This window comes from Phaenicophaeus curvirostris, chromosome 9 (genome assembly GCF_032191515.1).
Source record: "Phaenicophaeus curvirostris isolate KB17595 chromosome 9, BPBGC_Pcur_1.0, whole genome shotgun sequence".
Lineage (NCBI taxonomy): Eukaryota > Metazoa > Chordata > Aves > Cuculiformes > Cuculidae > Phaenicophaeus > Phaenicophaeus curvirostris.
The window spans coordinates 26017974-26040726 of NC_091400.1; the positions used below are offsets into that span (position 1 = coordinate 26017974).

Sequence of the window (22753 nt, forward strand, 5' to 3'; positions counted from 1 at the left end):
TTCTGATCGACACAAGATGACAGAGCTTGCACAAGTTTCTATCCATTACCTATTTTGTGTGAATCACCAGTGCAGCACAGAGAGGCTTGGTTTGGAGCAGCATTGGTTGAGGTGCTGGACTGTGATGTTTCACCTAAAAGACAGTGAGAATAGCCCGAGGAAATAGGAAAGAAAAATCATGTTTGCTATACTTGGGGTTGGTATTTACTCAAAGTGCAAAAAATATCAAATAGTGCCTTTAAAACTTAACACATCTGCAGGGAATGTCACAGGGTGACCTCTCCATCCAAGTTAAGAGCAACTGTGCTGGCCCAGCCAGTGCCTCTTCCAGTGACAGTTCACAGACCGTGTGTCAGAGCATGCACTGACAGAGCAGGTGAGACTGCTGCTTGCCAGGGCTGGATGCAGAAGATTACCCAGCTCATGCCACCAGGCAGCCGAAAGGCAAGTACTTCTCATTCCCAGTCAGCTCCTGGAAACCTGCTTACAGGAAAGTCATTCAGTGGTAGGTCCACTCTGTTCACCTCAGGAGAGCTTTAGGAAAGCTTCAGGGCTAGTTTATCCATCCAGGGCTGGATTGTCATGCTGGTTTCCGCACACCCCAGTGATACAATCACAGACGTGGGCAGGAGTCAGACAACTCATCCCAAAAACTGCTACTGGAAGAATATTTTTGTTCTACCTTGGAAGGAGAATATAAAAGTCATCATAGGAAATGCAACTGTATAAATAATACATCTATTACACACTACATATTTTGTCAATTAATTTGTTGTATTAAAATAAATAAGTTTGCAAAAATGTTATTTGTAAACCTAAAAATCTGTGCATTCCCATGACAGAAGTAACAAGCACTATTTTATACAAGGATCAAGAAATTCTCCCAGTACAAAAGAAGTTCTTTATCATTAATGTAGGGAACACAGAGAGTCCTAGTGGAAAAAAATATCTTAGTGTAAACTTTGTTGCTGGTATTTATGGTGAGACCAAATCACTAGCTTTTTCCATTGGGCCAAGTAATCTGACGTGATTGAAACCCTTCTGCACAAGGACGACTTGCAAAATCCATGCAGGAGTCCATTCCAGTCAGTGAATTTTGTTAACCCATGCTGAACACACATCCAGAATGTGAGTGGAGATCCTTCCAGGGAGTTTACAAATATACATTGCAAAACAATTCAGCAAGCTTTGTCCATTACTATTTCAACATCTCTGGATCATTCTCATTCAACATTTGGCAGAACATACATAATTTTCTTCATGAAGAATATTTATTACAAAGAGAAAAATATTATATACAGTTTTACTACATGAGGGGCTGAAGTGGAAAATTATACAGCTGGGAAGTGCTTTGTGATAAGCACTCAGATCCAGCAGAACTGCAGGACTTCATTCACCATGGCTATGAAAGTATATTGAGATGAATATGAGACAGTTTGTTTCAGAGTTCTTGAAGCTGTAAAATGCTTGAAACCCAACAGTCCACACTGAGCCTCTGCCACCACTTACACCATGGTGGAAGTATGGCTGATGTGTGCCTGGCCAGAGGTCTTCACCACATACCCCTGCTCTGCATGGAGAGAGGTATTTTCAAACCATAAGTGCCTGACTGAGCCCTTACCACCAGTTTTGTTAGGAGAGTCAGTCTGAGAGATCCACGCAGAACTGTATAATGTAGGTTTTTCAGTATGATTACAAAGTATTACACCAACATACATAGTTTGCAGATTATGATATGGTATGACTTTAACTACCACAGCTGATATAAAACACTCTACTAATTACAAAACAGCTAGAAAATACCAGCTAGGCCTGATACTGAAAGACCTGTGTGGTACTGTTCCTTGAGAAAAATATTAAGAATTGTGTTTAGGGCCAAAATGCAATCACAAAACACTATTATACATTCTTAGGAGTGGACTGGGTTTTGTCTCTTGATATATATCTCCTTTGCACACTTCTCTGAACTTAGATCAGAGAGTTGTTATGTTGGACATACTAGAAAGGGTTGGTGCACGTCTTTATTTAGTGATGTATTAAGCTGATGTTTCATGCAAACATGGGGTAAGTAAAAGGTGAGACTCTCAATCTTCACCTTCATAGATATTTATATTAAAATTACTAAAGACTCCCCTGTTTGTCAACAAAAAGAACATTAAAAGACCTGAGAATAAAATACTTCGCGTATTGCAGAGCAGGTACTAAACAATACCAAGCAGAGTGCGCTCAGAAATATTGCTTAATGTCCTCACACTCAGTGTGCACGCTTCATTTCACAAAAGTAAAAGTGGTCCAGGAGAATGAGGACCACAATCACGGAAGCTTTTGACTGGGTATAAAACAGCAAACCCCAAATGGGATCAGCAAAGTGTTTCTGTAAAGCCTGGGCAACCTCTTGCATCCTCCTCCAGAACACGTCAGAGAAAGAGGCATTGACAGGGTGGCCTGCAGCACTGGAGCAGAAAGTTGTATATACAGCCACGTGATTTCCACCTAGCAAGCCAACAATCAGCCTAGTTACTGTCAGCAAAAGTATTCATTAGGTTGTCCCTCTATCTTTGGTATTGCTTCTGAGTCCACGCTGGATCGGGCAGACAGCAGCCTGTTTGACTCATCAGGAGTATGTCTAGTCAAGTATTCTCCTTCCACGCCTTTCACCTTGGCCCCAGGAGACAGGCTTTCAAAGGTGACATAGGATTCCTGAATTTCCTTGGGTTTCCGCACAAAGCATTTTTTGCAGCGCCTTTTCAGTGCTCCGCAGCAGACCACCAGTGTCAGAGGAACAGCAATGACACAGGCCACACTTATAACAACGACATTGATGAGCTTCTGGGTCCCTCCTGCGCTGGCAACTTCATCTGTGGAAAATATGATGCATTGTTCCTTCCGGGGGATCAGCCCTTTCACACAGACACACACAATGTATTTGGTCTTTGGCAGTAGCCCGTAAATGGTGATCTTGGTCTTCCCTGGCTCTACATTGATCCGACGCATGTCTCTCTCCCCAAAGATGGCATAGAGGACACTGAACACTGTTGTGTTCTTTGCCAGAGGTGCCTTCCAGGCCAGGGTGATACTCTGGTCAGTGTCCCCTATCACTCTGACAGACCTCACTATTCGCTCTGGCTCCTGCTGTCCAGTAGGTGGGCTCACCAACAGGTTTCTCGGGTTACCATCTTGTGCCACGTCTGGGAGGAGGAGGTCGTCTCCGGTGCCCACTCCAGCCCCCAGGGTAGGCACGGTGGAGGTGGTGATAACATACCTCGCTACTAGCTTATCATTGTAGGCAGCTGCTTCCATCCCGCTTGCCTTCCCGCTCCACGAGCCTTTGACATTAGTATTGGGGTCATCCGTGCTTTCTGAGTCTGTGATGATGAGAGAGATGAATGCTTCTGTTGCCCCCAGAAAATTCTTGGCTTTACAGATGTACTCTCCAGAGTCAAGATAAGAAACTACAGGCAGGCCCAGAATAGACCAGCTCATCCCATCACTGGAAATCTCTTGGTGAACTGCAAGAAAAGACAAATGTAAAATAAACGGGCAATAATGAATAGAATTAATAATGTCTTTTATAAAATACTAAGATTCAATCAGCCAAATGTCTGTTTGATACAGTAGAATCATCCTTTCGGCTGTTTTTTTTGCCATTAAGAATATTACAAAATCAAAGTAAATCCAAGATAAATATGTTAACACTAAAATTAGGTTATGTTGGGATTTACACTGCTTCAGACCAAATATATGTGAAGCATTTGATGCTCTCTCCTCCCAGATGTTGTACAGTTTGAAAACAAAACAAGAAAGGTACTTCCATTTGAAAAAAATAGATTTTAAGAAGCTTAAAACTCATATGCAGGTACAATAATCAAAAGAGTGGAAGGAGTAGTAGGTAACATGACCAAGCTGAACATTAGATGCAGTTCTTTGAGTCACAGAAAATACAAGCAGCAGAGACTTTCTTCTAAAAGCTAGACGCGAACTAGTCTAGATATGGAGAAAAATAGCTGAAAAATAATATAAACTTTTACTTCTGATCACTTATCACTGAATGATATGTACGCAGATGAGCGTCGATTTTCTCACTTGGTTTACCAGAGGCTAAACCCAGCTTTTTTAGCCTTTTTCTATCTGTGCATAAAAAAAAGAGCTGGGATCACGTAGAAGGGTAAAGCACATTCTTCATTATTTGACCAGGCTCCTTAGAATGAGCAAGGACTACCTTTGTCACTGAAAAGTAAACCAGGGAGATGTCTGAAAAGCAGAGGTAAGAGAGGATGCAAAAGTTCCCCAAGCCCTTGTGGCATCAGGATCCAGCCTTGCCAATGAGGGCATGTTCCAAAGGTGGTGAAATACAATGGCAGAAGTTACTTTTTCAGTTTAACTATTTACCGAATGGCTGTGTTAAAAATGTAAAGCCACTGGTCTTCCTATGGCCCTTCCTCATACATACAGACCGTGAGGTGTTTCTTGCTCCTTTCTATTCAGAGCACCAACGTTTCAGGCAGTCCTATTATAGCGTTGGCACAGAAGATGCCGTTGCTGAGAAATAATGTATATGTTCAGCCAACATTTTATTGAAAGGTGCCGAAGTCTGATTTAACAGGGCAGAAAGCACATCATTCTCAGTTGCAGATCAAAGTAAACTCAACACTCACTTTCAGGAATGCACTGTTTTATTTTTTGTTGTGGTTCTCTTTCAAGTGTAGAAAGGATGTTCACAGCACAATAGGTAGACATTGTTATTACAAGAGGCAGCTCTGTTATGTCCTGCACATTACACACAAAAAAGTGATGACTTGCACAGATTCAAAAAAAAAAAAGATATTTATTACAAGCTGCTCTACTGCTGTGAAAGAAAAATGCTCTCTCCCCTTTTTCTCTGCACAAAGGAGCCCAGGAACCCTTTGAAGATCAGACTCCATGGTTAGTGACCTATCTGCTGAGTTTAGATCCTCTGTAAAAGGCAGGGCCAGGCCTGGGAGACAGTAGCATTCAGGGGAGGTTGGAGAGATGAAGGTTCAGGTCCTGATCTAAATCTTCTAGGGCTAAAAGCTAAGGACGGCCGCTTTCGGTGCAGAAAAAGTTTCTTCCCTAAATTCCCTGCATATTAAAGGATCAATATTGCAGTTTGAGGTTCAAGCATTCTTGTGAATGGAGTTTAAAATATAATCAGTTACCAAAAGAGTAGTTATTTGAAGGCTTCCCCCCCAAGAGGGTAGGCATAGAAGAGGGACTTGGTCAGTGTTTCTCCCACAGAACATTTTCCCACAAGACCTTATCAACCCATCAGAAATGAACCATTTTGTGGAAGCATTGTCACTGAAGTATTGTATCCTTCAAGCAGTTTAGTGGTGCTTTTCTCTTTCCATATGCCGGTAACATTGCATGTTTGCAATCTTTCCTTTCTTTACCACAGCAGATTTGAAACCCAGTTTAATTCACATCAGACACCTCTCTGCCAGTGATGTTTACTAACTGATTAATAGTAGCTCATCATTACTCTCAAAGACTCATAAAATAATTCAATAGTTCAGTGACTGAATAGCTAAATAACTGGCCTTAAAAAAAGCCTCTTGTTACAGCTGGACAGAGTTGCAGAAAACCACTTGATACTCCTCACCATCACAATCAGAATCATAGAATCACTAGGTTGGAAAGGACCCCCTGGATCATAGAGTCCAACCATTCCCATCAGTCACTAAACCATGCCCCTCAGCACCTCATCCACCCATCTTTTAAATTATGTTTCTTTAAATTGTTATTGTGAACTTTAAATTGTTATGAAACAAAGCAAACAAAGCAAAACCAACTTTTGCATGTGATAATATGCAGTTATCTTATAATATTTACATCAATGTGTAAATAATTTTATAATCTATAGAAAATCACACCACTACAGTGGATTACATGCAATACTATTGTGAATTATACTGAATCTTTTAAAAAATCAAAAAAATAAAGTGATGCAAAATGATCAGTATGAAGTCTCTGTTGTAACAGAAGTTTCCACTTGCTCCACAGTCTATATAAAGTAAAGGTGCAGGTTTTCCTCACTTATTTCATATGTGCAAGAAAAGCTTAAACCAAACCCACCTGTGCCATTCAGTTGAGCACCATCAGCCCTTCTCCAGCTGAGCTCAGGAATGGGCACCCCTGTTGTCCCACATCGCAGAAGCACGGTGCTGCCAAGGATGGTCTTTACTTTGGCTACGGACGTATGTACGACAGGGCTTTGACACTTCCTTAGCTCGACTTGGCTGAAGAAGACTCCTGCAAGGCTCCGGGGAGTGAAACATTTCAGCCTGGGCTCAATGAATGCTATGTTAGGAGACTGAAAATTCAGGAAATGGACCATTTCATACAGGCTGCAGTCACATACCCAAGGATTGTCTTGCAAACCTGTCAAAATAAACCAGAGCACTGAGCCAATTCAACAACACTTTATTTTTTTGCTACGTTTGTTTCTATTTTTCAGCAGGACAAACTGTGATAGGCTCCTAATCTGCCCTGGTAAGGACTCCTGGTGCATATGGAAGAGTATGGGAGGATGTTCCAACAGCCCCCACTGCTGTTGGCTAAGGTCGATTGATCCCATAGTTGCCAATTAGTAGAAGGAAAAAATTATAGCTTGCTAAAGTATCTCAAAATCTGGAAAATACTCTTTAATTTAAAAGCAATATTATCTATATCATGAAAACATCAGTATTTATGCATGTAAAGAAGTAAAACAAGAAGTAATAAGCACATTTGGCTCCAGGGTGGGAAAAAAAAAATAGTAGCCATGGGGGAGAGCTGATTTGTTTTGGGGCGTGGATTTTTTTGGCATGGAGAAACTATGGAGTCTCTTCCTTAGACAGACTGGGAAATACTTCTCACTGGAAATTATTAAAATACAAGCCAGATTATTAGACCAACTGTAAGGCCTGCAATAGGTGTAGGTGATCCTTTTTGTCTGGAAGAGTTCTCTTCTGGACCTGTTATTCAGTGTTATTTTCATCATTTTAGTGATGAGTTATTCTTCCTAAAGTGCTTATATAATCTAAATAAGATGAAAGTACTGGTTTATGAAGCAAATTGAAGAATATACATGTTATGGTACAGAAAAGAATGTAAATAGTCAATAACTATATTGGAAATATAAACATAGAAAGGAGTACATTGAAGAATACACTCCTGTTTCAAAGTCCCAGAATGTTTTTTTTTTTCTGCTACCTCAGTGCACCCAAATTCTGAAAATAAAAGACATCACTGTATTAAAAATAAACCTGTGAAGGTGGTACCAGAAAAAGCAAAATCAGAACTAGGGCAATGCAGGAACAGAAGTTGCTGCATTCTGATTAAATCTGTGTCATCCTACTTACAAATATTGATATTCATCTGTCCTATGGACATTTTATGGTCTGTAATGACTTCAACTAACAGAACTGGCACTGGGGATATTTATACCATCTAACCCTAGCTATGCATTTGAAGCCTAAGCCTGGAGCACAGCATCCCAGAACCTGCCACCAGAGCAAGTTCTGCTACCTCCAATAAGCTCTTTTAAAGACTGATGAGAAACTGTTTTAAAAGACTGCTGAGACCATTGCATACATTCACACCCAGCCTTGGAATGAGGCCTGAAAGTGGTAGACTTTGGTGCCCTGTCCTCAGATGATGGCACGGCACCCTCAAAGCCCCAGCAAGCCCTTCGCTGCCCTGCACGGCACAGTCCTGCGGTCTCAAGTGGACAATCCTCATGTGCAAAAGCTTGCAGCCTTGGCACAAACTATCAGCCACCTAATTACCACTCTAACTACTTCTTCTTGAAATAGTCTACAAGTAAGGTCTCTGAAGAGGAATCACAATGATGTACTGTAGACAAAGGAAAGGGCTGGGCTGATTCTTTATTATTCATGGATTTTTTTATACCTCCATGAGAAACAGTCATGGGCAGAGTGAAACGGAAACATGCAGCTGCATTTTCCCATTCTGCTCCTGTGAGGGATGTGCATTTCATATGCCTGGTCCTCGTGGGTGTCAGCAGGATAGGACCTAGGAGGTGGAGCATCTATACATTGCTGCATTATACTCATTTGCCTCCATGAATTTTGTAGGAACCTGGCACAAGCAACCTGCGCACAGTTGGCTATATAAACACACGAGCATCAAGGCATGATCTGTTGTTCTTGACAAAATACTCTCCTAGTCTATATGGAATAGAACGTTTCCACATATAACTTGACTCAAAAAAATAAAGAAAGAAAAAAGTATGATTTAGGTAGCGTCTTGTCATGCCACAAATTAAATGGGGAATCCCAAACAGCCAGCATGGCTTCAAGAACTTGATACCACATCTGGCAAAACAAGACGACAAAACACTTGCCCTTCTCCTGATGCAAATGAAACCTTAAACATCATCTGCTAAGGACACTAAAAGCTCTGTAGGTGGCAGTTAGAACTTTTTTTGAAGTCTTGTGTTTCTCTCCACTGTAATCTGGTTTAAAAATCTTTAGCCTCCTAAATTTATCCAGAGTACAAAGAGCAGTGGATACTTCCCACAGTGACAGAAAACTTGCATAGTCTCTGATGAGATTATCAGCAGGTGGCTGAACTCACATCCATGGCTGTAGAGGCAGTACATGCAGATGCACATGCCCCAAAGATCAAACACAGTGAGCGAAGCTGGCTCAGCTCATAGCAAGTGAAGACAGCAGATGGCAACAACTCCAAACCATCATCAACTTCCTGTGGATTTGACCCAGTGCATAACAGCTAAAAGGCCAAGTAGTAATCCCCTGAACTAGTAAATGTGCTCGAAACCTCGTCTGGGGATACTGCAACTGAGAGGATTCAAGAGACCGATCTGTAACATGCCCTCTGACACAAAAATGGGCAATTGCCCCAAAGCCACACTTCTGAGAAGCTCAGAATTTACACCAAAATAAGTGTATTCTTCTAATATAGCTCCCCCTACAACACTCTCTTGGTGGCTTTGGGGAGACTGGAGCTTAGTTCTGAGTTAACAGATAAACAAGGTTCTGGAAAGAGACAAATTAGCAATCCTGACCAAGATTATATGTTCAGTGATGGTTTCATTCCTCTTTAATTTGGACATAATAAATATCCATCTTTTTATTCAATGCTACTGAAAATGGATTGATTCCATAGTAACTGTTATTATCAAAAAGCACATGAAAGATGTGCAGCTCTAATCGCATTTGTATTTCTGCCAAAAAACAGCAGCGTCAATAAATAAAAAGGGCTTGAGCAAGAGTCATCAGTTCTATGTTACAAAGATTCAAGAAAGTTATGAAGTCAATGGTGTAATAAGCTGTGTTTGGGGGCTTGGGGTAAGTTTGTTAAAATGTAAACTAATTTGTTCACTTTATATTGGGTATTAAATTGTGTACAACAGCATATTTGCTGTGGTAACCACAGTGGGTGAAAATGCTACAATAGGATGAGGAGCTCTTGACATTTGTGCCCCTGCAAAATGACAAGCACTTCTCTTACCTAGGATGATCTTGGAGTTGTCGTTGGGGAAGTAAGGAACAGCCTGAAGGTTGGCCCAGGTGGCAATAAGAGCCTGAGGAAGGGTCATCAGCTTATTGCTTGACAGGTCCAGGTATGTGATATTCTTGACATAACGAGCAGCATCTGGAGGGATTGAGGTAAGTTCGTTGTTGTGCAAATCCAGAAGCCTTAGCTGTGGCATGTCAGCCAAGGTTTCCCAGGGGAATGATATTAAGTCATTCCCATCCAGCCTCAGCTCTTGCAAGCGACGGAGGCCCTTGAAGGTGATCGTGCTGAGGCTGGCCAGGGAGTTATAGGGCATCCAGAGGTACTCCAGGTTGTGTAGTGCATGGAAAGCCTCTCCTGGCACCCTTCGGATGGCTGTCTTTTCTATCCGAAGCTTGGATGTATCTACAGGGATGTTCACAGGAGTGAGGGTCATCTCCGGGTCATTACACAGCACTGTCCTGGCAGGGAAACACAAACACAGAGGCGACTTTCTTGTATTTTGGAAAGGTTTTGAAACTTTATTTCAATACAAGATTTTGATCTCCCTTTCTTCTTTTCATAGGCTTTCTTCTTGTAATTTCTTACTTGCTGCTCACCTCTACATCATCACCACAAGTACATCAACTTGCAGTAGTTCATATGTACCTTTTGACAGCACAGATTGCAGTGTTGCACCTCTCCTGGAGTGGTGCAAGGCTGAGCCTGGCCCATATAGTGTTCCTACTTTTTTTTTTTCCATTTTTTTCCCCAAGTACTTATGATAGACAGCAGTGACAACATTCATGCACAACAGAGCATTCTAGTGCACATTAAAACAAAAGGATCCATAAACTGAACAACAGAACACACAAAAAGATGCCTTAGAGAAGGGTGGGATGGCAGGAAATAATATAGATTAAATACAGCACAGAATCTTTGGTTCATGAAACAAGAATGGGAAAGTTAGCTAACAACTCACAGGAAATACACTACAGCTTGCTCTGCTTTCCTATGAAACACTCTGGATGGTGTCCACAGAGGGTAGCAGTCACTGCACCACAGTTATGTACAGTTACGAGAGTGGGAGCACAGGAAATTAACCCTTTGGAAAATGCTATACTATAAGCAAGGCAGATTTATGTGTCTTAATCATTCTTTCCCATTTCTAATCTCTAGCGGTCAAATCATGAAAACGTCATGCAGCATTTTCATATAAAAAAACGGTGACTTTGCCTTTTTTAAGATGTGGGATTGTAGATAGCCATCAGGAATGAAGGGAGACAAAAGACTCAGACTACGTTTTGATTTGCCTATCAGCAAGGATCAAAAGGCAAGTTCTTAAAATATAAAGCAAAATGTAACAAGTTAGATAGGCACATTCCATTCTACATGCCAAAAAAGATATTGCAAGAAATGTAAAGTGATCAGTCAGGTAACGGTTCCTTATCATGCTGCCTGTCTGATAAATAGAATATTACAAATATTACTGCCAAAACCAGGCAGTTATTCCTCTGTTCTCAACAAAAACAAATAACATCACTGAACTGCTCATGTGAGTTCCCAGAGTTAAATGTTATTTGAGCAGACAGTTAAATCATTAATTTATAATCAAAGCATAGTACGTTACTCTCATCTAGCACTTTTATTGTGGCATTAAATCCTGCCTATCGTCAGCTGAAAGTTGAGCTACTGATGAAGAGAAAAATCTATCAGATAAGAAAAATCCAGAAATCCTCTCAATTATTTCAAGTTTTGTGTAGGCATGATGCAAAATGCGTGATAACAGAGAAACTATGGCAGTAAAAGTGTGCTTCCCATATTTTCCCTAAAATAAGTCAGCAAGCACTAAATGTTTAATCTATGGGATAATCTTCTTCTAGTGAGAAATATGAATCATAATGCAGAAAAAATAGGTAACATTACATTTCTTAAGGGACTAGTAGATATTTGTTTTACTATGTGTCTTGCCAAAACACACTACAGATTTTTCCAGTCACTGAGAAGAAATTCCCCTAGGAGCTGTGACATTTATGGAGCAATAATTACCTCTCTTGCTATTGCTCTCCCGTCTAACAATTGTAGACTGCTTGTGTCTCTACCACACTTCTTACTGGGAAAGTTTCTGGTCTTAAATCTACAGCACCATAAAAGTGATAAGAAAGTAGATCTATTTCATGGCTGTCCAAAATATAGGGGACAGCCTTTCATTTCAGTACTGTGGTCTTGTCCAGAATATATTTCTTCCAAAGGATCTTGCAAACCCTGTATCCGTCACAAAATCTCCTTTACTGAGAATCACACTTTATAAAAATGTAGACTATGTTTCATTAAGTCAGATCATTAATTTGCGATTACCCTTCAGAAAGACTTCTTTATTCCAGTCCTCCAGAGAAATGTCTGTACAATGGCGCTGCGTTCAAAAATGGATGCCCTCCTGGTCTTGTCTTCTTTTTAATGGAAATTTTCCTGTCTGAGAATTATCTGATTTTATTTCTTTTATTATTATTATCTAACGCTTTTGGTCAGTCTCAACTACAGCCTATTGCTTTGTCCAAAATGCCCAACTGAAGAATTTTTTAAGTAATTGGAATTCCAGTTTTTGGTACCACAACATAAACCAAATGTAGTTATATTTCAGAAACAAACCAGCAGAGCAAAATAAAGCCTTTTAAAAGTAGCATTTTTAAGGTGGAAAAAAAAAAAAGACAATGTTGCTTAAATTTTATTCCCTTTTTGCTGTTGCACCAGCGGTAATTATGTCACTTCTGTTCTCACAGAGGAGATGCCCAAATGCTTTCTCTGAAATCAGCTTACTGCATTTTCAGAAGCTAATCCTCTGCAAATAAAGCTAGAGCGCAAAGCAACTGCAAAAATAATGGACACAAAGTCCGGAAGCGATATTTTCTTCTCCGAGCATCCTTACAGAGGAGAAGCAATAAAACCCCTGACAGCTAGAAAAAAAGTAGCAACCCCCTGAGGAAGGGTATCGGCATACCTGGCTTTGGTCCCTTCGCTGAGGCTGTGGAAGGCGCAGCTGCACTGCATTGGGCACGAGCCGCCCGCCCATGGCAGCCCTCCGAGCATCAGGCAGCAGAGCAAACTCTCCACGATCCACATGGCTCCCTGTGCATGGGAAGGGTACCTGGGCACTAGACAACGCGGAGGGTTTTGCCTATTGTTTTATCCATCGGCTGGTCACATCTTGTTAACTCCCTTTCGTTTTCAGCCGCGCTGTGATCTTCCAGCCCTCACTGAGTCCATCAGATAAAAAAGGATAGGCAGGGATTAAGGATGGGGACTTGAGTTATTTTCATGAAGGTGCTTATTGCTTCCTGGAACCATACTGACAGTGTTTCTTCTCTCCAGAAGCCTCAACAAAACACCCTCCTTGGGCAATCTGTGGCTCTTCTGCAAGAAAAAAGCAAACATACTTTTGGGGGACCTGCATCTCAGGCAAGAAAACTGTTATCTGACCAGGAATTAGCAGTAATTTACTTCCTCACTGGGAACTGGGAATACTTAAAACCAGTTTCTTATGCTTATGGAGCATAAGCCTCCCATATACTAAAAAGATGTAGCAATAATATTAAAAATGTTATTTCCTTTTAAAAACTCCTGGTTTGATCAAGAAATTCTTGAACTGTTGACAACATGCCTGATATCAACAAACAATTAATAACTCCACAAATATACACGTTTCAATTTATATTAAGGCCAGCACACACCTGCTGAGCACTGTGCTCTGACTTGCAGATACAGACAAGCCCAGATGAGGGACCATATTTAGGGGCATCCCCTCATGTAGCACTATGCGACGGCTTTGGGAATGCTAAGAAAAGCTCATCTCTGTCTTAAGCACAGCCCAGGACCCAGTGACAAATTATTTTTGTCTAGTCCCCTCAAAGACAGTTTTTTTCCCCATCTATTAGCCAAGTCAGTCGTAATTGCAAAGCTGATCGAAACCACCAATGTTACCAGCAGTATTCATCTGGCTCCAAAGAATGAAACACATCAAGAAAAGTAGAGCCTAAATATACACAAATATAAAGCTTAAGAAGTTGCTGCTTGAGACAGGGGCCGAATTCTATTCATACTGTCAAGGACATCTCATGTTTACAAAGTGTATTATTTTCTGTTGAGTGTGAAAGTATATAAATCACACTCCAAATGTGCAACACTCCCTGAAAAGTAAAAAGCTTTGGAGAAACTAATAGATGATGACTTCTAATCTGATCAGATCACTACTCCCCCACTTCCCAGCCATACTGCATTATAGCTTTGGCAGAAAAATTCAGACACATAACAGAAAACACAAGTTAAAAGTTAACACAAACGAGGAGTGACTGAACAGAGCTGAGCAGCTAGCAAAAAATACTAACCAGATACTACTCCTTGAGGCATACTTTAGGGGAATATTTTTCTTCCAGTTGTGAAGCTCAGGAAAGCCTCCGTGCCCGACAGCATTCCAGGGTAAACTCCCAGATGCCTCGCTCCAGCACAACACCTGAGAAATTCTAATGGACTTTATTGAGTAAATCCTGGACCCTGTTAACTCAACAGGAACTCTGCCATCTGCTTCACCCAAAGAGATGGGAGTGTGAGATCACATGTATCTGACTGAAACAGAAACCAGCCACCATCCTGTTAGCCTTTCAGCACTGTCCAATTCCCAGCTTCCCTTTTCAGAGGAGTAGGGGTAAGGAATTACAACCACAAAGATTTCTCCAAAAACTACATTTTTGCAGGTCTTAATTATAGTCTCATGGATCAGAAAATAGCCCATTTCAGTCCCTTGTATCAGTGTTTGAGGGTGCTACCTCTTGTGGGTAAGCATCTGAATTCAGATTTCCCTAAGAGAGAACTAGAGCTCTGCACGTTTTTAAAAGCCAGGTTCTATCTACAGCTGTCCTTCTGCAGAGATGCATAGAAGAATCCAATCACATGAACTGCCTTAAAGCCAAAAAAAAAATACAAGAAAAACCTAGCTGCAAAAATATTCTTGAGGTTGAAAGAAAAGATTAAAAAGAAAAAAAACAATACAATCAAAACCACAAGAGACCATTCAATGTGCGAAGATTCCACCTGAGAGTGCTGTGAGAGACAGAGACGTTTTGAAGAGCTGCTGTGGATGTTACTCCTCAATAATCAAATCTCTTCTACGCTTGTGCAGCCATTTCAGATCCCTAACAAAAGACTAGTCAAATGTAGCTGTCAAGATGGACAAAGCGTTCAAAATAAGCATGACTTGAGTAACACGATTTGCCTTTTAAGGAACCTGGTATCTTTTCCTGTTGGCCACCAAGGAATCAAGGGATCCCTGTTCCCCAGCTAAGCTGGATGCAGAAGTCTACTTAATTCCCACATGTCTTCACTGCTCCCCACTGTCCCCTGCTCCCCTGCCGAGCTGTGATGATCAGCCTGTGTGAGGAGGTTCCCTATAGGATAAACTGGTTGAAGTAGCTCTAGCTCTCGAGTTCAGCTCCTACCTGTTGTGGACCTGTTGATCTTGCTTTTCTTTTCACGTGTTTAATCAGACATTACTGGTCAGAAGTGCAGCAATAACATACCTATTCCCTAGGTACAAGCAACCTGAAGGTTAATGAGTATGTTACAGCAACAGGGTAAGGCATTGTTCCTAACAGCCTGCTTACCAAGATTTCTGGCGTATGGCTGTTTTCATGTAGAATTCATCCTGTGTTCTTCAGCAGAATGAAATTACGCTGGCAATTTTTCAATAATTCTGGGTAATGAACTCTGAGTTTCAAGGTAATCTAGATGTGGTTTGGGGCTAACTATTAAACAGACATTTTATGCTGCCATACTTTCAGATAAGCTTGTTTCACAAGTTACTCCGATAATTAATTAGGGCTTGTAGAAATCACTTACTGAGAGGATGGCCCAAAGGATTCTATTTCCCCATGCTATTTTCACATTCTACATTTATTATTGTTCAAAGAAAAATTCAAGTACCTCATTATTTATTTCTGAAGAGGTGAGAACACGATGCTGTGCTGCTCATTAAATATCCATAGTTGTTCGCTCATCGACTTCCATTAGGTCCCATTTCTAGATTTAATGATTTCTCAGTTCACTTAATGATATCCAAGCTAAGATCAAGTTCATCAGGTTTTTTCGTGCATTCATTGGTCAACTTGCCTTGCTGCCTAGACCCTGCCTCAGCTCAATACTCACAACATTGATTGAAACATCTCTCCCCACTGAAGTTAAATTCTACTTGAAAAAGCAATTCAACATAATTAACCTCTTGCCTCTATTTTTTATCAATGCATCTGACAAAGTGGTTTCCTACCATTGGAGCTCTGGAATAATAAACTTGTAGAAAGCAGTCAGCAGCTGTATAGTAAGATTTGCTTTCATGAACCTCAATTTTCCCTCAGAAATCCAAGTTACAACTAAATGCCAAGAGCACTAGCAGTAAACTTAATTTATAAAAAACAACACTAATCAATAAAGCATGCCTTAGCAGCTGCTAATACAATGCACTTTGTCAATAAAGCTGCTATTTAGTTAACCTGACAGACTCACTTCTGAACAAGAAAGAGAAAGACCTGATGGTAGGCTGAGAAATTAATAAAATGAGATAAATAAGAGTGGGAACATTAAGAAGTTTCTCACCTTGGACTGTATCCACAAGTGTGTCAGAGGCATGCTTAAAAAGGAGGGGAAAAGACCAGTCAACTAATAACTCAGTTCTGTTTTATCACCACTTACGTGTTTGAGGCTTTCATCCCCATTGCCTATGTTCTCTTACAATCCTTCAATAGTACATCACCGCCAAAGGATGAAAATGATGAGTTAAGCATCAAGCCCCAGGAACAGCCAAGCTAGGCTTGATCTGAATGGCCAAGAGAGTGGGACTGGCTTCACTATGAGGAAACTCAAGAAGAGTTTATCAGGCGGAGAGGAAACCAGCTCAGGTAGGCGTTAGATATAAGAAGCTGAAGGAGGAGGAATGCCTTGGTGCACAGGCTTAACAGATGTAACAGAAAAGAGCAGACAAGAGAAGAGAGAGTTGGTACAACAAAGACAATGAAATGAGATGTCTAAAAAAACTAAGGGTAAATGCCAGCACCTGCACTTCCAGCACTGCAAGCACGCGTGAGGCCAGTGGGCTGCAAGAAGTTACTGCTTCTTGTTACATCCATGCTTCCTTCCTAATTCAGTGAGACGGAGGAGATAAAACTGGAAGCAAAATCTGGCTACCGTGTTGCACAGACCACGTATTTAATTCACTTTTATATAGGGTTCTTAAGCATTTGTTTACAGAGTAACAGTTTTCTAGATCTTCTTTGTATTTTTAAGGCATAAGCATATTATCTCTTCCCAACTACTGAACAGTTATACACACATTATGCTTAATTGAAAATGAACACTCATTAGCTAATTTCCTTATATGTGCAGGTGATATTTATGAGACTTTAAAATCAATACCACCTTTTCCTAGTGCCAAAGGTACCAGTGCAGACTAAAATCATTTTTTCATGGTAGCCAATTCCATTCTCTTGAAACTAGTGGAAGTTAGGCATTTCACTTCTATGGGCACAATTCTGCACCTTAAATCATAGAAATAGTGATCCTTGCTGCTTACTTAACAAGTAAAGGGTTTCTTCTTTGCATTAAGGTAAAAATACCAGCTGGATAATAAACCATACAAAGACCAGCCAGCTAGTGCCATTGTGCAGAAGTGTAAGAACTCATTTTGCATTCTCTGAGAAGAGCCAGCTCCCTTGCTTATATTTTTTGTGCAAGTAAATGCAAAACAAACAGAGTCCATTTCTACTGTCAGCAAAGCTCAGCACATGGCAATCTTCTCTACCCTTCCTAAGTGGGCTGTAATTTAAAGAAAATGTTTTGGGTTGTTTTTAATAAGTTGAAGTTAATTACTTGACATTATGGTTCCCGTATTTTCCATATAAGCTTTTTGAACACAGAAATGTCTTATCAGCACATTCTATTCACAAACTCAAAAGCAAAACTCGAGTGACAAACTTGACATGCTCCACTAAGTCACTCATTTTTAATATGGTCATTGTAGAGAATTTATTTTTACTTCTTTTCCCCGTATACTTAGAGAAATATAGCATAAAGCAAATAAAACACAATTTTATCATAAATGAAAGCCATAAAATACCTCATTATCAAGATTTTTTCTGAAAGATTTTATTAGCAGGCAACACAGGCCAGACACTAAATCAATTTCATTAAGTAAATGCATCGCCAAGAAGCTTCTGGCAGGGCACATCTCGTAAAGTGGAAAATCCTTCCCACTGATGCAAGTCGAGAGCATGTTAATGCATTACGTCATTCTAAATTGGATCTTGCACTTAATGCTGATGAAGGCAGCTCCTCCAGACCTATAGGACTGGAGTCATTAATAGGCCTTTAGGCATGCTGAAGAAATAAAAGAAAACCAAACAATTTTTGTCATGCAGCATTAAAAGTTTATCGATGGTATTTCTTTTGTGCATACATTTACCCTGGTTGCTGTAGCTAGTGTGGAACAGCAGAGGCAAGTACAGATCTCTAACCCAAGGGGGAGACAAATGTATATATCTTCCTTATAAATGCAGCATTTGACCCATTTCTGTCAGCACAGCAGAAGCTGCTTCACAAGGGCATGTTCCAACCAGCGATGCTCAGTGAGACAAAGCCACGCAGAAGATGGAGGTGTACACCAATCCACCCTGACTCACCTTATAGATGAACCGAGCCAGGCACCACTGCCATGGTCCTTCTACTCTTCTTTTCTAAAGGCCACACAGGCAAATGCCACTGGGGTCAGACATACAGGAACCCAGAGCAAAATTCTCTGGGCCAAGATCTCTGTAAACTCCTCTGCAAAGGGAAACAGCAGACGAAATAACTCTTTTAAAAGCCCTCTGCAAAGCTGTCTTTGAGGCTATTAGTCTTAAATGCTAATGAAAGAGTGAACTTGTGTTGCCTACTAGATGGAAGCTGGAAGATGCTTCCACCCACAGCCAATAAATGCATAGAAAACATGTATAATTCCACAACAGTAACTGCTTTAATTACCATAAAACCACCCACAAAGGTAATGCAAAAAACATAACATAAATGTGAAAATCACTACTGAGTAGCACAGAATGAATCTCTTTGATGATACTGGTGTTTCTGACTACCTTTGTTACATGCACAAAAAGATCTTTAAATCTCAAAACAGGCATCAGTAGTACGAGCTGCAGCAAATTCTCACTGCTGGAATGTATGGTTTGCAAAGTGCTTACTATTTCACATTTATACTGAAAAAAATGCCTAGAACCTCTAGTATGGCTTAGGGACTCTAGAAGTTTTTGTCCAAGACTGACACCTGCATCTCTAATGGAGCACAGCCAAAGAAGGCATGACACAAAGATTGGGGAGAGAAGCATATAAACAAATCAAGTGTCTCATTGACATATATATATTTAAAAAAATAATCAAGATTTAAAGCTTAAGTTACCATGAATAGAAAAATTATACATTAATACATCCTAGTCATAACCTCTTGACTGATTTCTGATGAGAACAGTAGCTGAAGGAGAGTTCTTGCAAGTTTTTTGAAGAGAAAAACCAAATATCCAGTGAGTAAGGCTGGAGAAGTACTTATGTGTCTATATGCACATTCACACACCCACAGTTACCAAAACATACACCTAAAACAGCAAAAACAATGCCCAGCAGCAACATTCTCATAGAAAATAAAAAAAAACCACTATTTTTCTCTGAGATGCCACCACCACATATCTGTCCACTGTAATCCATTTCGATGGCTGGACATACCATGATCATATCTAACGTGTTTTAAATGTGTAAAACATTTTCATGTCTATATTCGTGGCATCTCTCCTCTGTTGTACGTTCATCCCCTGAAATCCAGTAAAGTTCCTACAGTTTAACAAAATCACCTAACTTTGTGTTTAGCATCCTTAGCTGCATGACAGAGGGGGTCATGCAGTAACATTGCTGACTGCAACAACCTTTTGTGATTTGGACCTTAATAGTATTAGTCTAAGCCCTGCAGAGTCACCTCTGCTTAAGAAACAGTGCCTGTTTTATTTTGCTTCCTCAGGCATGCAAGAAGAATTAAACTTCCAGCACTGTTCCAGCAAGAAGAATTAAACTTGCAGCACAGATAACTGGCTCCCAAATGCAGAGGGAACATCAAGATTTACATAGCAACCCTCTGCCCTCTTTCCAGCCTGATTATAAGCAGTTTTCCTATTCCGATTTACATGCCTACAGACTCAAGGTTTTGCGGGCCGAGTACATGCCCTTGGGGCAGCTCTAGTAAAAAACTTGGAAACTGTAATTCTTAAATACAGGGACAAAGAAAATAGGCGGGGGGGGGGAAGAAGAAAACAGAAGAAGGGAGAAAAGGGAGGAAGAAAGGGAATAGGAAAGCTTTTGCCCTGGTGTATTTTATTCTCTTAACATTATTTTTCTAAAAGTAACAAGTTCCTTTCACTGTATTATCCTCAGTGATGCAATGTATGTATATATATGCGTGTGGTGGGGTCATAATAGGAGAATTATATTACCTGTTTAATTATTTTTATTGTGATTATTCTTGGATTAAATGCTTAATTATAGGTATTTTTTGTCAAATATGATTATTTGTGAAATAAGAGAGAGAGGCAGCTTGGGAAGGTAATAGCAGAAAATCAGGGCATGCCTCAGGTAGCCTCCCACACCCACAACTGTTCTATTGACCCAAAGAAAGGCAAATGCAAAAGTGCCATGCTTTAGTCTTTCTGATTTCCATTCTGGCCCATCCTTCATTTATTCAACCCTTGGAGATATATAACTGGCTTAATTCTGATGACCTTACCAAGAGAAGAGTGAGAAAGAAACCTTGGAAGAAGAGAGAAGCCTATGATGATCAGAAGCTTCTTCTAAGCGCTGACTTCCCTGTCCCATCTGTCTACAGACACAGTTATATATATAATATATATTAATATAATATATATTAATATAACATATTAAACCCATCAGACCCACCTGCAGAGAAGTTCAATTTACTTTGGAGGATCTTTGCAAAAGCAGTTCTACAGTCCCACATAGACCAGAAGAAACCCGGTGAAGGCAATAGCAGAAGGTAGCACTCATTCTGCAGCCTGCAAGAAATGTACAAGAAAAAGTTTTGGTGAGGGCTTTCCCTAAGGAATTCCCACAGAAATGAAGGGGAGCACAAGTTCCTCAGAAGGTCCTGCCTTCTGGTGAGAGTTTAATCACATATCATAATGGATATTAAGCTTTTCCACCAAAATATTAGAAAAAATACTAAGGTGCTTCTTGAGAGTTTACTCCCCAGTTTACTCCTCAACAGTTCTAGGCATTTCTACCTTATTAAGTAAATGCCTCCAGTGAAGTTTTAAAATTGCCATTTGAATTTGCCTCACTGTCTTACATGAAGTGTTTGGCAGGTAACTTCATTTTGCTAAAGGAAAATAAGCAAAACAATTTGTTTCCTGAGCATTCTCTCTTATTCCAACCTGGTAGATTACCTGTAAGACACTTATAACATATGGTTCATGTACTTTGTCTGTCTGAAAAGCAATTTCCTAATCAAGACTTCCACTTCGTGTTGAAGCTCAGTCTATCAAAGAATACATTCAGGAACTCAATTTTTTCTGTACAAAGAAAAAATTACCAGGACTAAACTAACTGGATGCTGAAAAAAAGAGCCTGAAACTATCATTTTGAAATGGCACATTATGAGGATTTCTCTCCTCCTTCATTAGCTAGCTACAAAACAAACAATATTTCAGCAACATTCTCACATTAGAGCTGACAACAACAGCACAACTGAAGGCTTTGCCTTCATCATGATTGATTTCATTTTGAGAGATAACATAATGTAGTTTTTACAAGTCTCATTCTGCTCCATTATAAAAGGCAACTCAGCTTGAAGAAATTGCTTACTACACCACACTCAAAGGATTCGGTAACAGAACCTAAAACAACTAAGCAACTTTTAAAAAAAAACAGTAACATTAATTTTACGGAAATGTGAGGGACGCCCTGTTTAATTGACAAGCCGGGATTATAAACAGTTCTATTGATTGTCCCTAATGTGCACTAAAAAGTGCTCTTGGATAACATGAGAGGCCTTGATACATCTATTATAAACAGTGTATATTTGGTCAGGTTTCCACAGGAGCCTTCAGAAGAAAGAAGCCTGCAGAAGAAAGGAGCAGGCAATGACTGTAGCCAACCTCAACCTTCTAAAGAAGTGGAAAGCCCCAAACTTTTCACATTCTGGTACAAAGCTACTTGAAAGGTAGGCATCACTCTGAAGAAGTGCCTGGGCTCTCTCAGCAGTCAGTAAAGAGGAAGAAGTGGCTCTAGAGCACAATTTATCCTGCCCAAACATAGGTGAAGTCTGGGAGCAGCCCATTCTCTTTGATAACAGAGGAGAAAGCCTAGCTTAGCACATTTAGGCTTTATATGGAAAAACTTACATGTCATTAATCCCTTCCAGTCTAAACACAGATCCTATACTGAAGCCAAGGAAAGCTATGCAGAATTCAAACTTAGTTATGTTTGTGAGGGAAATATCAGCAGAAAGTGTGGGGAAATCCCTACACAGAGACACTGGTAGAAGACTACCAAGACAAGCATGATGTACAGCATCGCAGTGACAGGAAATATGAGGCATTTTCATCATACATGACCTAGAAGTTCATTTACATACACGTTCAGTGGTATAGACACATTAAGAAATGGTTCGGGGGGAGTCCCGCTACTTCTTATGGTTAGACTCGATGATCCAGTGGGTCTCTTCCAAACTGGTTATTCTATGATTCTATGATTCTTTACAAAAGCAGTAGTAAACAGAAGGAGAGTTGGTGTGCAAATCCTCTCCTAATGCAACTAAAGCCCTGCTTGAAAGTAGAGCTTCCTTTGAGAACTGGGTACTGGTCTTTGAACTGTAATTCCTGAAAGAGTTATTATTCTGCATGTTGTAGAAAGGCCCAAACCCCATAGGGCAAAGTGAACAGCATCAGGCATACCCTGTATTCTGCAGAACTGCCTTTTCCTCCGAAGTCCTGGAATATGCCTCTATTCAGCAGAGAGACATAGAATGCTTCATTATATTGTGAATATGTATATGACCCTAAAATTAGCAGGCTAACTGAAAGCAAACAGATTATAGGTGTCCAAAATCCATTTTTAAAGAGAGGTAGCAGATCAAGGCAACAATTATACATATCTGAGGACAACCATGACTGCAGTATCCAGTCATGTA

General features: G+C 40.3%; 1 protein-coding gene across 1 annotated transcript; it reads right to left on the reverse strand.

Annotated features, from left to right (window-relative positions):
- Positions 1–1121: 1121 nt before the first annotated feature.
- Positions 1122–12847, reverse strand: LRIT1 (leucine rich repeat, Ig-like and transmembrane domains 1). The gene is made up of 4 exons (XM_069864001.1): positions 12479–12847; positions 9496–9962; positions 6094–6399; positions 1122–3509 (listed from the first exon to the last, which is right to left on the reverse strand). The coding sequence occupies exons 1-4, from the start codon at positions 12598–12600 to the stop codon at positions 2524–2526; spliced, it is 1881 nt and encodes a 626-aa protein (XP_069720102.1). The 5' UTR covers positions 12601–12847; the 3' UTR covers positions 1122–2523.
- Positions 12848–22753: the final 9906 nt, after the last annotated feature.